The sequence below is a fragment of the Onychomys torridus genome, chromosome 1 (assembly GCF_903995425.1).
Source record: "Onychomys torridus chromosome 1, mOncTor1.1, whole genome shotgun sequence".
In the NCBI taxonomy this organism is placed as follows: domain Eukaryota; kingdom Metazoa; phylum Chordata; class Mammalia; order Rodentia; family Cricetidae; genus Onychomys; species Onychomys torridus.
The window spans coordinates 77,229,164-77,244,820 of NC_050443.1; the positions used below are offsets into that span (position 1 = coordinate 77,229,164).

At 53.4% G+C, this 15,657-nt stretch overlaps 2 protein-coding genes across 5 annotated transcripts in view; both read right to left on the minus strand.

Moving 5' to 3' along the window:
- Capn5 (calpain 5) overlaps positions 1-15,657 on the minus strand; it is a 55,145-nt gene that overhangs the window by 9,382 nt on the left and 30,106 nt on the right. For all 4 annotated transcript variants that reach the window (XM_036168438.1, XM_036168445.1, XM_036168450.1 and 1 more), the window contains exons 4-5: positions 4,203-4,411; positions 529-721 (exon numbers count right to left, since the gene is read on the minus strand). In XM_036168438.1, the coding sequence (XP_036024331.1) occupies positions 529-721; positions 4,203-4,411 (402 nt within the window). The remainder of the gene's footprint in view (positions 1-528; positions 722-4,202; positions 4,412-15,657) is intronic.
- On the minus strand, positions 12,225-14,370 carry LOC118570081 (olfactory marker protein). Its single transcript, XM_036168460.1, has one exon. It carries the CDS (start codon positions 14,281-14,283, stop codon positions 13,792-13,794), a length of 492 nt encoding a protein of 163 aa, XP_036024353.1. The 5' UTR covers positions 14,284-14,370; the 3' UTR covers positions 12,225-13,791.

Here is a 15,657-nt window from a genome sequence, read left to right on the forward strand (position 1 = left end):
TGGGCAATAGAAAACTGACCTTGGTGGGAGTATTTACTCTATGGAACTGGACAGATACTGCAAATCAGGGCACCATGTTTCTAGAGAGCCAGCTGATCAGGCACACAGACAGAGAACTTATCCTGGTTTCACACTCTGCCACCAATGAACCCACCTATCTCCCAGCAGTGACCGAGCAGAGGACCCTCTTGGAGACCAGCTTCAGTCTACCTACCCTAGGGACTCCCTACCCTCTTCCAGGTGCCCCTAAACTTTGAGCACCATCTGCCTTGGCAATGTGCCTCAAAGGCAGAGAGAGATACAAGAGCCCAAAGGAGTCTGAAGGGGGTCTGAATGGTGTGGGGGCGTGGCATGGTGCAGGAGGTTAAGGCTGGAATTGCATTGCTGCTCAGTACCGGGGAAGAAGAGCTGTGCTCTCCAACTGCTGTGTCCACCAAGAGGCCAAGAGTCAGTGTGGTAAGCTGGCCTGGGTCCAGGCTCAGCCCCACTCCCTCTCATCCCAGGCTTGGGTCTGCCCCGCACTCCTACCTTGATGGAGGCACTGATGAGGCCACCTCTGCTATGCACCTTCAGCACCCGCTCAAAGAGCTGATTCCTCTTGGCCTCATCCTTGGCAAAGTCCCCATCGGTCAGGTCAATGGGTTCAGAAACGCCACCTGTGAAATCTACTAGTGCATCTGCCGTGTTGCCTCCATCCAGGGCCTGGTAACAGCCCGCCAGCCTGGGGAACAACAGGCAAGGAATTCCCAGTTCAGGCTCCCAGGCAGGTCTAAATCTGTTGCCCCATACGGGAGCTGTGTGAAGCTTAGAAACCAAGCCAACTGGTACAGTCTCGCAGCAAGCCACAGCACAGGCAACACTGGCGTCCAGGTCTTAACTCCCAGGCCCACTCTGTCCATCTGAACACCACCACTGTGGGACTCAAATTCTCAACAATTCTGCATAAGTAATAGAATTCACAATGATGAAATGTACAACTCTAAGGAATTGGTTTAAAAACAAATGCTGTATCTATGCTCTGGAACAGTCTAGAAAGCGCTGGAAAAGAATCTTAGGGTTAGGGAAAAATGCTAGTGTTTATTTGTTATGTTTGAAAAACATACATAGCTGGATTCCAGTGATGTTTTGGGGGGCAAGCAATAATTCCTTAAAGTAGCTTCTCACCTGGAGAGATGAACTGCATGTGGAATTGGAAGATCTGTATCCAGTTTCTTTGATACTGGGAACTTTAAAAAGATATTAAGCATCTACTATGTATGACACAGTGAATCTGAACATGAGTAACAAAGAGATAGATACACAGCAAAGTACCCTCAGTATACACTGAAAAGACAAACCCACAAAACAGTGCCATGCTTTGTAAGGATGTCAATGAACAGAGATGCACAGAGATGTGAAAAGAAGCTGGGCTAGCAGCACAGGCCTGTAACCTCAGCCCAGGGATTGGGAGTTCAAGGCCAGCTTCTGCTACACAGTGAGTCTGGGGAAAGTCTGCATAAAAGCCTGTCATACAAACGAAGATGATACTGAATAGTGTCCTCCAGGATAGAGGACAGGGCGTAGAGAATGAAAGAGAGCTGGAGGCACAGATGCAGACAGGGGGGATGTCTAAGCAGGAAGGGGAGGGACCGTCACTATTCGAGACTTTTCGGATTTGCTCCGAAAGGCACAGGCTTGTTTTACAACACAAAGAGTAATGAGAACTGGGGAGGTGGTCCAGTGGTTAAAGCAATTGTCAGGAAAGTGTGAGGGCTAGAGTTCAAATCCCCAGAACCCAAGTAAATGCAAGTGGATGTGGGGGTCCACCTGAATTCCAGCCTTGGCAGGCAGAGATGGGATCCCGAGAGCAAGCTGGCTAGCAGGACTAGCCACGTCAGTGACTCTGGGTTTGACTGAGAGTCCTGCCTTGTGAGTAAAGTGAAAGAGCAAGCCAGGATGTTCCCAACATCACCCCTAGGACTCCACATGCACACGCATGTGCATGCACATATGAGTATACAAGTATGCACACACATGAAAAAAAATGCACCTAACTACAACACACAGAGGTGGGAGGAGGGGAGATAAAAAATTAAAAGTAAACAAACAAAAAACAAATAAAAGCAAGCATAATGTAGTGCAGCCATTATGGAGAATTGCTTAAAAAGTCACGTTTCGAACTATCACATGACCAGAAGATCCACTGCTAGGATACACTAGAAAAGGGTCAAAGCAGAGACTCAGACACCTGAACACCCAAGATCACAGAGACACTATTCACAGCAGCCGAGAGGTGGACGCTGCCCAACTGTCCATCTGCAAACAGATAAAGCGTGGCTGAGAGCTCCAGGGGAATATCATTCAGCTGTGAACAAAGGTGCTGAATAAGCCGTACCATAGCCAGACCTTGAAAGTAGTCTGCTGGGTGCTGGAGAGATGGCTCAGCGGTTAAGAACACTGACTGCTCTTCCAGAGGTCCTGAGTTCAATTCCCAGCAACCACATGGTGGCTCACAACCATCTGTAAACACATTAGATTCCTTCTTCTGGTGTGCATGAAGACAAAGCACTCATATACATAAAATACACGAATAAATAAATCTTTAAAAATATCATGCTGAGAAAAAGAAGACAGGCCCAGAGGAACAAACATAGTGGGGTTCCCCATAAATGAGGTGTCCAGGATAGGTAGATTCAAAGGCAAAAGCAGGAGTTCACTTCAAAAGGGAGTTATTGATTAATGGGGAAGAATTTCTGCTGGAGGGGTGTGTGAAAAGGTTTTGGACATAGGCAATGGTGACAGCATTATGGGCAGCAATTATGGGCACAATGAATTGGTGGCTTAGCGAGCAGTAGTGTGTGTGTGTGTGTGTGTGTGTGTGTGTGTGTGTGTGTACATGTGTACGTACCTAATCAATCAAACTTTATTTATAAAAACAAAACAGAACAAGAGCTGGACCTGTAGTTCAGTGGTGGAGCCCTTGCCTAGCTGGCAGGAGGCACTCCACCACAGCCCACCAATGGTAACAGAGACACACTGGCCGCCAAGGCACTGGCTCTGCTTTCTGAGGGTGAAATTCTCCAGTGTTTTTGGATTTGTTTTTCCTTTCCTCTCTTCCATGTAGGGTCCTGAATTCAAACTCCTGCGATTCCTCTCACACTCTCTCACACCTCCCACCCCTTCCCACACATCCTCCAAAGGCCTGGGAAGAGGACCCAGGGAGAGGCTAGAACCAGCTGGCTTTCCTGCCCTCAGATGTCCCGCTCCTCAGCACACCTTTGCTGGTGCTCATTCCGTGCCAGGTCCTACAAGAGGAGGAAAGGCATCTGGCCCACAGTCCACCATCCAGACCAGGAAAGGTCCCCAGGGGAGTTCGGCAATATACACTTGAGGGTAAGCTCTACTCCCATAAACGCGAGTGTCAGCCTGCCCCAAATGCTGCAGGATGCTTGCCTGGGCCCCATCTTCTCCCATTACTTCTCCTTCTCATAGTCCAGGTCTCCACTCCACCCATAACAGACCTAGCAGGTAGGGTCCTTGGGCCTAGGCTCTGACCATGCTGTGGACACAGTCCCTCACCTCTTTGTGACAGGAGCCTTTCCTAAAGGCCCATGGAGCCCAGGAATAGCTCACACTGATTCGGCAACTCAGTCTGGTCATCCCACCCAGAGAGCTCCACCTGGTCAACCCATCTGGTCATCCCACCAAGATAGCCCCACCTGGTCAACCCACCCAGACAGCTCCATCTGGTCAACCCACCTGGTCAACCCACCCAGACAGCTCCATCTGGTCAACCCATCTGGTCATCCCACCAAGATAGCCCCACCTGGTCAACCCACCCAGACAGCTCCATCTGGTCAACCCACATGGTCATCCCACCCAGATGGCTCCATCTGGTCAACCCACCTGGTCATCCCACCCAGAGACAGCAGCTCCGCCTGGTCAACCCACCTGGTCATCCCACCCAGACAGCTCCACCTGGTCAACCCACCTGGTCATCCCACCCAGACAGCTCTACCTGGTCAACTCACATGGTCATCCCACCCAGACAGCTCTACCTGGTCAACCCACATGGTCATCCCACCCAGACAGCTCCACCTGGTCAACCCACATGGTCATCCCACCCAGAGACAGCAGCTCTACCTGGTCAACCCACCTGGTCATCCCACCCAGACAGCTCCGCCTGGTCAACCCACCTGGCCACCCCGCCTGGCCACACCTACTTGGCATAGGCCTTCTCCACCAGGGCACACCAGAACTCGTTTCTGGAGTTGGAGTGGCAGTAAATGAGCTGGTTGTTGACTGTGGGCAGCCGGTCATCGATGACCACGTCCACCCACTCCCCGAAGCGCCAGAAGTGGAAATGGAAGATGCCAGCATAGCTTTCAGGCTTTTCAGGGTCCCATTCCTGCTCCTTCCAGTCTGGGATGACCTAGGTGGGGAAAATGGAGACAAGATAAGGGCACTGAGAGGCATCTGGCTCCCGAGGAAAACAGGAGTACTGAGTTTCACCCCATCACCACACGGACACTGGGAGACTTGTGAGCACTCTGGTCTTGGGACCTGGGTTCCATGTCTGTCAGAGCCAGAGACTCAGGTGTCTCCCAGCCTCAGTGTTGTAAGATCCCACAGGCCTCCCTGTCTGCCATCCTCCCTGTCTGCAGTCCTCCCTCTCTGCCGTCCTCCCTGTCTGCAGTCCTCCCTCTCTGCAGTCCTCCCTGTCTGCCGTCCTCCCTGTCTGCAGACCTCCCTGTCTGCCGCCCTCCCTCTCTGCAGTCCTCCCTGTCTGCAGTCCTCCCTGTCTGCAGTCCTCCCTGTCTGCAGTCCTCCCTCTCTGTCCCATCCTCCCTGTCTGCCGTCCTCCCTCTCTGCAGTCCTCCCTCTCTGCAGTCCTCCCTGTCTGCCGTCCTCCCTGTCTGCCGTCCTCCCTCTCTGCCGTCCTCCCTCTCTGCAGTCCTCCCTGTCTGCAGTCCTCCCTCTCTGCAGTCCTCCCTGTCTGCAGTCCTCCCTGTCTGCAGTCCTCCCTCTCTGCCGTCCTCCCTGTCTGCCGTCCTCCCTCTCTGCAGTCCTCCCTCTCTGCACTCCTCCCTGTCTGCACTCCTCCCTCTCTGGAGTCCTCCCTGTCTGCACTCCTCCCTCTCTGCCGTCCTCCCTGTCTTCAGTCCTCCCTGTCTGCAGTCCTCCCTCTCTGGAGTCCTCCCTGTCTGCCGTCCTCCCTCTCTGGAGTCCTCCCTGTCTGCCGCCCTCCCTGTCTGCAGTCCTCCCTGTCTGCCGTCCTCCCTCTCTGCAGTCCTCCCTCTCTGGAGTCCTCCCTGTCTGCCGCCCTCCCTCTCTGCCGTCCTCCCTCTCTGCAGTCCTCTCTCTCTGAAGTCCTCCCTCACATCTGTCCCATCCTCCCCAGCCATCCAGGGCGGCTCCAGGTGGAAGCCAGCAGACTCCTCACTGTCTCCCTCTCCACCTAAGCAGGTCCTCCCGGCTCCTGACTTCCCACCAGCACCACCTCGGCCCCCCTCACCATCTCTGGCTCCCAGACATTGTAAGAACATCGACAGTCACAGTCACCCTGGCCCTCACTCAGCAGCAAGGTGACAAAATGATGGTAGTGCCTCCCCACCCATGCTCACTTCTCTACCCACTCATGGTTCCCAGTCCAGTCCCTGTCCTCAGTCCTCACGTTGCTCCCTCAGCAGCCACTTTGTTGTCCAGGAAGCCCTCCTTAACTGTAGACCAGACAAGGACCCCTAGCCCTCAGCCTCTGGGCCAAGCACGTCTCTAAAATCCATACTTTTCGGGTTAATATATCAAGTGCCTGTGTGGTTCGTCACTCAAGGTCTGATACTATCTGTGAAGGGTCAGCCCCCAGGGTCAGAGCTCCAGGTGGGCAAAGCCCCCTATTTACTTGCTTTATATCCACCTGGCACATGTAACCATGTGTTACACCTACGCTGACTGAATGATAAACACACAGACACCCATTAGGACTCTAATATCTAGTATTTATGAAGCACCTTGCAAATGCCAGGGCTTGGGCCTGACACAAATTAGGATAATATAATTCCCAGAGTGGCTCCATCTGGGCTTGACAGGTGAAAAATTAATGCTCAGAGGGGGCAAGTGATTCATCCGGAGTCACAGAGTCAGAAAAACAACAATAATAAAAGCACATTTCTTTGGAGGCAGGCAAAGCTGGGTTTGAGGCTAGGATTCAAAGCCAGGCCTGTGTGTTTACAGATGAGTTATTTAGTAGTACGAACTACTGTGTGGCCCCTGGACTGTGCTAGACATTGAGGACCAGGATGACCCAGACATAGGACATTCCCTCAAGAAGCCTTGAGTCTGGTGGGGGAGGAAGACACAAACCCATCCACGGTTTGGAGGAGAAGGAGAATTGGGAGTACCATGGAGCCGGCCACAGCTCTGGGAAGATGCCCTAGAGCTGGCATAGGTGTCTCCCAAGGACATGAGGACATATAGAGGTCATCTGAGCAGCTGGAGGCAAGCAGGGAGGGGAGAATACCCCAGCCCTCCATGTCAGGGTGACCAGCTCACTCTGCTATGTATGAACAAAGCTGAGCCCCACCCGGAGCACAGGCAGTTCCTTCTAGAAGAAAGTCATTCTGGTTCCGGTAGCAGTGCCCAGACACACAGGCTGGGTTGGCACACAGTTGCAGCTTAACCGAGAGGCTGTGCTGGTCAGAGCCTCTACCCTCGCGCTCATTAGGGATGTGTTGTTTACATAACTTACACTATCAACAGGGACAAAAGCAACAACGGAGAATTGTCTCTAGTGAGATGAAGATGCCAACTCTGGGGAAAGGCACTGCCACCCTCCTCTGAAAGGAGCCCTGTGAGGTGCCAGGCACATAGCTCTTTCCTGTGGTGCCCCCACCTCACAGCTATGCAGGATGATGATACCTGGGAGGTCACTGGCAGAGGCTGCTGCAAGCAAGGTTCTGATATGGGTTTAGCAACCTGGGCCAGGTCTGTCACCAGGGATGGTCCAGTATTGCCAACTGCTTCCTGGCCTCTCCTGGCCTCTGCCTTCACCCAACTCTGTTAGCTTTGACCTCTGCCCCAACCCCTTGCACTGCCTCCCTAGGTTTCTTTGAAGGCAGAACACTGGATAGCAAAATGAGGCCTGTACAAGGTGGGGTCATCCCACTGCACTGATGGGAAAGCTGAAGTCCGGAGAAACTGCCCAAGCATACAGAATCATACCCAATGGCAGAGAGCCACGCCCAAGGGCCTGGCCCACGGTCTTGCTGCCTCCTCCCTCAAGACTGCACTGGGTGCTCTGGACTGAAGCGGGGGTGGAGTGGTGGGGGGTGTGGGAGAGCCCTCAAAGGGCATGGTGAGGTATGCTGGGACCTGGGAGGATCATTAGTCAAACACAGGGTTTGGCCCTGAGCCCACTGTGGACCGAAAAACAGCTAATGAGGCTCCAGGGTCAGAGATCCAGAGTCAGGATCCCTGGAGGCCTCGGTTTCCCCTCCTGTACCATAGCCCTTAGAATTGGCGTGGAGTGGGTTCCATGGTAGCTTTTCACCCCCAGTCTCTCTGCTGCCTGTGGGGCAATGAGGATGGGAGGAGACAGTCCAAACACATCTGTCCACATGTCACATCCGATTATGTCACAAGTCATGGAGGCCCGCAGCCTCCCTATCTAGACCAAAAGAATCAGGAAGCTGCTGCAAATAGACCCACCTGAGCTTTAGGAAGGAAATGGCAATGTGCTGAACAGTGAACATGTTCAACTTCATGAGGTCATTGACACAGAACAGTCACTCCCGGGGAAGGGAAGCGAATCGACTTACTTCTTGAGATGGGAAATGCAGACATAAAGAATGAAACACTCACTACCTTGCCTTTTTCTGCATAGCCGACCAGAGGGCAACTGAGCAGCGAGGGAAGGGGGCTCTGTCTGGAAACAAATCCCAGGTCATAAGTGTGGAAGAAAGGATGATACTGAGGCACTTTGATTTTGGAGCCATTGATGGATTCATTGATGGGTTTGCTTGTGGGGCAGAGGTTGGGGGATAGGAGACAGGAAGACTGAATTCTAGGCCTGCCTGGGCTAGACCTTGTTCCAAAGAACTAATAAGGGCTAGGAATGCAGCTCACTGGTGGAGTGCTTGCCTACCACGTAGGAAGCCTGGGTTAGAGTGCCAGCACCAAATAATCCCGATGTGGTATCTCACACTTGTAATCCCAGAACTGAAGAGGTGGAGGAAAGAAGACCAGAAATTTCCACATTCCACATGGCTGCATACCAAGATCTAGGCTGGCCTAATATACGAGACCCCATCTGAAAAACATTAGTCAATGGTTACTTCACATCACGAGAGAGTGTGTGTGTGGGGTGTGCAGGGCAAGAGGACAAGATGTGACTTCTGCATGAACCTTATCAAGCAGCTGGGGCAAATCCTGGGTTACAGAAATGCAGGAACTAGAGAACATGTCAAACGGCCACATGAGGATGCAGCCAAGAAAATCGACCCAGTGAGAAATCCAAACAAATGACTCAGTTTCTTCAATAAATAAATTGCAGGGGAAATGAAAAGAAGAAAGGGCAATTGGGCCATGGCTATTAAGGATGTCTGTTTGGATCCCACTTAAGCAAACTGCCAAACCTGTGTAGCTTTGAAACTAGTGCACTGTGTATTTAGTGATTCAAGGTAGGCAGCCCTAATCTGAAAACCCAAACTCCTACATCTGAAATGTTTTGAGCACTGACATGATGCTCAGAAGATTTGGGAGTTTGGAGCTGTGGGTTTGGGGTTTTCAGATTAGGAATGCTCAACGTGTAAAATATATATAAATACTAAAAAAAAAACAAACCCAAAAAACCAAAAAAAAAAAAACAAAAAAAAAAAACAAAAAAAAACAACAACAAAAAACCTGAAATCTGGAATTTGGGGTTCCAAACATTTTGGATTACTTTAAAACATTTTGGTTGCATATTAGTATTATAGTAAATATATTTGCTATATAATTTAAAAGTAAATGTGTATAGGTATGTTGCCTGTATGTATGTCTGTGGACTTCTTGCTTGCCTGGTGCCTGCAGAGGCCAGGAGCCACCTTGTGGGTGCTGGGAATTGAACTCAGGTCGTCTGGAAGAGCAACAAGCACTCTTAACTGCTGAGCCCTGTAACTATGTATCTCTGTTAGGACTATTCCCATCAGCATCTGTGGATGAGCTGATGTGGGAGGTGAGAGAAGGACAGATGTGGTAAGACAGATGTGGCGGCTCAGAAGGGATGCTCTGTGGTCCCTAGGTCACCGGAGACACCAGAGCATGACCTGGCAGTAGGAACCCGCTGATCTTGTCACCTCACGCCCCAACATTTCCCCCTTGCAGGCCCCACTGAAATCTACTATGGCTGCACAACACCTCACGATGCCTCATGGCACGTCCTGTGTGCCTGGCTCTACCTGTTCTCTCCCTTCCTTTACCTCGAGAGGCTAGCCCTGGGCAGCTGGGCAGCCCTTCCCGGCTCCCCTGCACTGGTCTCTTTCCTCACCCACTGGGAGGGATTTCCTTAATCCCTCAAATGTGGTTCCTCCTAGGATTCCTAGCACCCAATACAGGGCCTGGCCCAGCACCAAAGCTGGCTGGAAAAATGTGAATTCTGGTCAGAATGAGGCCCCTAAGTTCCCTACCCCACCTCTAGGACTGTTACAATGTTAACAGATGGCCATGAGAACTTCACACATGGTAGAGGGCTGTGCTATCTGCAGACATATCAGTCTGAGAACATAGGGGCAGGGAGGCAGACAGCCCCTCAGAAATCTGCCTCCCCCAGTCATCAAGAACCTCCAACACGGGCTGGGGGTGGCGGTGGTGGTGCATGCCTTTCATCCCAGCACTCGGGAGGCAGAGGCAGGCGGGTCTCTGTGAGTTTGAGGCCAGCCTGGTCTACAGAGTGAGTTCCAGGTAAGGCTCCAAAGCTACACAGAGAAACCCTGTCTCGAAAAACCAAAACCAACCAATCAACAACAACAACAACAAAATCCAACACTACTTGCCGCGTGTGTGTGTGTGTGTGTGTGTGTGTGTGTGTGTGTGTGTGTGAGAGAGAGAGAGAGAGAGAGAGAGAGAGAGAGAGAGAGAGAGAGAGAGAGAGAGAGAGAGAGAGAGGGAGGGAGGGAGGGAGGGAGGGAGGGAGGGAGGGAGGGAGGGAAGGACGGAGAGCGCAAGCCACACAGTGTACAGAGGGTGCCCCACAGCGCCCTCTAGTGTTGTTTCCTGGGCACGTCTCAGACTAAAGAGCCTGGCTGGAATCCCTCTTGGGCAGCAGCACCTGCCTACACTGGGCTAGGGGTCAAGAGCCCAGGAAAGGTGACACTCCCCAGGGCCTGTATGTAGTGTGAGCAAGTGTGGAAGTGAGTGTGAAGAATGAGGGACAGGCAGGAGCTTTTCTGATCTCTGCTTTAGATCCCAAGGGCCAACTAAGGGCACTTCTGAGCAACCCTGATGCAATGGCAGGGTGGGGTTGCAAGGGGATGTTCTGTGTCTCCAACTAGTAGCCCCATGCTGTGGGATTCCTCAAGCCTTGGCTTCTGGTTTCACAAGACCCAAATCCCCTGGGTTTCAGATACAGTGAATGGAGAGGTCAGGAAGTCATGTACCATCCCTGTGTCCCAGGACAACAGTCCAGAGCTCAGGATGGGCAACACTGCTTGGGCCACAGGGACTCCTGCTCACAGGGCAGGAGAACTCTGGTCCTCTCCTCTCGAGGCACAATGTGATGGTTAGAGGTCCCTTCAGCTGGGACATCTGAGCCTGATTATAATGAGGGAAAATTCATTCCATTACTACTCTCTGGGGACACAGAGCCTGGCCTGGCACCTGTCTGTCTGTCCCTCCACAACACCTACTGCCAAACGCCCTTTACCTCGCTGAACCTTAAGTTCTTGTTCAGCGAACAGACCCCCCGACACTTCTCCCAAGATGATCTACAGCGTCTGTCGGAGTCCATTGACAAACAAGTGACTTTAGGATGTCAGCGCCCCCAACATTGTCCGTTTGACCTTCCCAGCACCTGTAAAGGAGGCACCACTGACTAGCAGGTAGAAAACAGCTCAGAGAGGCTGCCCAGGGCCACACAGCTAGTCAGGGGCTGGCAACACAGGGCCCCAGAGCTACAGACACTGGCTCTCTGCCAGGCAGAGGCTCCAGAACAGCAGGACTCCTTGTTCCACAATCCCCAGTGGTTTCCATGGCAAATGGGTCGTATCCACCATATGTGTGTGCTCTGGGAACAGGGCCAGACCACTGCAGTTCACAGGGGGCTGGAAGCCGGATTCCTCTCCTGGACTTTGCCCCTCTCAGGGGCCAGCTCCAAGGCAGGCAGGGTAAAATGGATAGAGGTGGTTTGGGGAGGGGCACACGGGAACACAGAGGCTCCTGAGCCGGGAAAGGCAGCACAGGAAATGTCTTTGAATGCTATTAGTGGGAGCAAGGTGGCAGGAGCTGAGGAGAGAACCCCCGGACACTCTGAAGCTAGGGCATCTGCCATCCTAATACAGAAGAGGTGGGAGAATGTATTTCCCAAGCCTATCACAGGAGGTCACAATTGTGGGATCAAAGGTCCAGGAGCTCAGAGCCCAATTCCCAGTCTACCCCTCCATGCCTTGTGATGGAGGCCTCCTCCACTGGACCTCAGTTTTCTCTATCCAAAAATGGGTGAATATGGCAGATGATGAGGGCTGCCATGAAGGATCAGTGGGGCTCGAAGGTGACGCGCCCTCCAGCTACCCCAGTGCCAGGGTCAGAGAAGATAGTTTTGGAGAGATGACTTGGAAGGTCAAGGCCAGGAGAGAGGGTCAGGAGCTCCTAGAGGACACAGCCATGCAGTGACCAAGACCAGGCTAAACTGGTATCCCTCTTGGCCATTCCACTCCTGAGTCACTCCCAAGGTCCCTGCTCCAAGCTCGGCCTCAGCTTGCTCTTTGATGCCCCAGAGGCTGGGTTGGTCCCTGCAGGACAGCCAGGAGACTAACAGGTGAAACCCAGTCCTGATATGGGACCTCACCTCTCAACCCATCCTGAAGGTTGGCAAGGGTGGAGTTCCTCGGAACTGCAAGGGCCCATAGGCAAGACTTCTGATATGAGTTTGCAGCAAGGAATACAAACCACACCACAGAGGCACACCACACCACACTACAAAGATGAGGGCACACAGTCTTTATTGGGGACACAGGACAGGCACAGCAGAGACACGCAGGTCCCCACAGGGCAAATGGGGTGTGACAGAATTGGGGGACAGGCAGTGTGAACCAAAGGCGTCTCAAGGGCTGTAGGGAGAGGTCAGAAAGAGAAGCAGAAAGGTACGGCCCCTGCCTAGGTATGGCTCCCTAGAGTCAGCAGAGTCTAGACGCACTAGCAGGGGCTTCTGCAAGCATGTGACAGAGCACAGTCACCAGAGCGAGTACCACAGCCTATTTCCTGCCTCTAGAATCCTGACTCTGAGCCGGGGCTTGCCCTCCTGGACGCCCACCCATGGGAACAGCTCCTACCATGGAGGCAGCCTTAAGACAGAGAGGGTGGCACTGTTGAGGTGCCCCCAGCTGATGCTAGGTGGCAGGTGAGGCTTCTCAAAGGGAGGCTCTCGGCACGTGCAGGGTGAAGGAAAATGAGGCTTTAGGGCAGGACTGAATCTGCTGATAATTGTGCCTCAGTTTCCCCTGTCAGTTTGGTGAGTGGGTTTTCCTGGATAGCCTCCAAAGCCAGTGTTAGGCATCCCATCTGGACACCTTTAGCCCACTTTAGAATCAGACATCATACCTGCCCCCAAGCCTCACCCATGTGCTTCTGCTCCAGCAGAACCAGTAAATGCCCAAAGAGGTGACTGCAGGACACAACCCCCATGTTCCTGACCAGCGAGCTGCAAAGGCCAGCCATCCTAACAGGGACATCAGTGTTCCTGGCTCAGAGCCCTGGACCCCTCTAACTCAGTCCTCTGCTTCACCATTTGAGCCTCAGTCTCCCAGAAGCCCTGCACCAAGGAGGGCTCAGCCAGGGTTACCTCCATGCCCAGGAACCAGTACCAACTGAACTAAAGTTAGCCTTATTCCTGACTAGTATTCGCCCTCGGGCACGCATCCATCGAAATATAGCATGCCATCTCTCAATATATATACATATGTATGTGTGGGTAGCTAGAGCTGTGTCAGCGTCTACAAGTCCTTTACCTTCTCCACAGAAACCTGGGCCAGGCCTGCAAAGCTGGCCACCCTCTGCCAGACAGACCAAGCCTGGTGTCGTCCTGCCCAGCGTCTTAAAGGCCCCAAGGTCACAGCAGGGGGACACTGACACTGGGGCAAGCACCCGTCCGCTGCCAGAGTGCCCCTGGGCGTTCACCTCCAGACTCCAGCTTCTTTGGCCAGCAGGCAAATGCCTTCCTGCCAGGTTCCCCAGAAGGCAGTTCCTGTCGTGCCTCAGTCTCCCGTCCCTGAAGGAAATCAGTGGCTGGTTGTTTGGAGCTCTTGGTTAGTTTCTTGGTCTCTCAATCCCCCTCTCCACCACAATGAAGCAGAGTCAGCAGATGTCGAGGATGCCCATCCATCTGCCCACAAAGGTCTCTACCGTCTACAGTAGTGGTGTCTAGCTTCTAGACTATGGAGCCAGGGGACATCCCTGTGAGCCTCAGCACTGGCACCAAAGGCGGGGGCATGTAGGACCCAGGGGGCCTCTGGCCAAGTCGAGCACAGAAGGAGCAGCTAGAAGAATGTCCCCAAAATACACATGAGGAAGGAGGTTCAGGCGAGGGAGAGCTGTGGGCCAGAGGCAGGGCAGCCAGGGCTGTTATCAGAGCTGGTTAAACACCACGGAGGCCTTGAGGTTGGCAGGCTCCACGCCCTCGCCAAAGGTGATGAGGAAATACATGACCTTGCGGATTTTGGCCAGGTCAGACAGGCGCTCCCCAAATTCCAGGGCATCGGCCTCATTCCAATCCATGGCGTCCGAGTCTTCCTTGCGCCAGAAGATGGCAGCGGGGTCCAGCAGCTGGCGTGTCATGAGGTTGGTGAGGTCAGGCGTCCAGTTCTGCGAGGTGCCCGTGATGGTGACCTTGCCCGGCTTGTCCAGAACCACATCCCAGTGATCGAACTGTAGCTTCTGTTGCTGGATGAAGTCGAGGCGGTAGACAGACTCAGCCGGCCGGAGCAGCTTCTCGCCATCCTGCCGCTTCTCCCCACGCTGCTTCAGGCTCTCCACACGGAGCCGCATCTGCTTGGTCAGGTCCTGGTCTAGAACCAGCGGCATGTCCAGCTGCTGCTTCTGTGGCCCGTCCTCCGCCATGGCCCAAGTGCGACGGCTCTTGCCACTGCCACCAACGTCAAGGAACCAAGTGGGCTGGAGCCTCAGATGCCTGAAGAGGCCACCTGAAGGCCCGCCTCCCTTTCCAGCCTCCCCTCTTCGCCACTGGCCCTCTCTGGCCCCACCCAGTTCTCAGAACAGGAGACCCGTGAGTGTGTGTCCAGCTGCCTCCTATCTGTTCCTTGTAGAAGCAGCAATGCTGAGCTGCAAGCAGGCTGGAGGGTGGCAGGCTCCTTAGGGACCAGAGCACTGATGTCAACTGCTGTGGCAACCACCTTGACTACAGTAGTAGTGGCAAGCTGGAGGCCTGCTTGTTTGTGAGGAATGGGGAAATGTTGGTGTGTGTGGGGGGTGGGGTACAGACAAGGGAGGTGACTGAAGACTGTCTGGGAAGAGGGGACAGAGCACACCAAGATGCTCTCATCAATAGTCAGCCGAGCCAGCTGGGGGCCATTCTTGCCTCCTCTTCCTCCTCCCTTCATTCCCTCATAGCTACCTGCTGGGTCCTATCAACACTGCTTTCCAAGTGCCCTGGGCACCTCCCTCTCCCATAACATCTGCAGGACCCAGCCCAGCTGTCACCTCCCATCTGAACCCGCAGCTCTCACATCCCAAACCGCCTGCCAGACAGATGGCTGGCTCTGCTCCGGGAAGCCGTGGTTTGATCGATCTCACCCCACACTGCACCACATAGCCACAGGCCTGGCTCTCACTTCCATCAAAATTCTACCGACCATTCCACCTATACTGATCCTCCACCTCCCCAGGGTCAGGAGACCCACACACGGGCGAGGAGAATGGGTGGAAGGCAGAACCCAGTCAGTGTATGTGGACAGATGGCAGACCTGGAATCTGAAGTGCATCTGGACAGCGGAGGTAGAGATGCTGCTGTCACTCACAGGAAAGAGGCATGGCGCAAGGGGTGGTGACTGAAAACAGTCGGGAGGGTCAGGGGACAGAAGCACGTTGCTTTGCCACACGGAGGCCAAGGGACCCAGTGGGATCTTGGGCTGAGGAATAACACAGGGCACCATCATGGACAGCATGCTTGTTTTGTTGGCTGTTTTTGAGACAAGGCCTCACTGTGTAGCCATCCAGGCTGGCCTCAAACTCCCAGCAACCCTCCTGCTTGAGCCCCACACACATGCAGGGATTGCAGGTGTGAGCCATCACAGGAAGCTATTTTTATTTGGGGCTGCTTGTCTCTGCAGTACTGGGAACCGAACCCAAGGCCCCTTTCACTGAACTACATCCCGATACATGTTCCTTTCCCTTTAAGGCAGGATCCCAGTAGGTCGCCTAGACTGGTTTCACTCTCACAATCCTCCTGCCTCACTCAACCTTGCCACTGGGGAT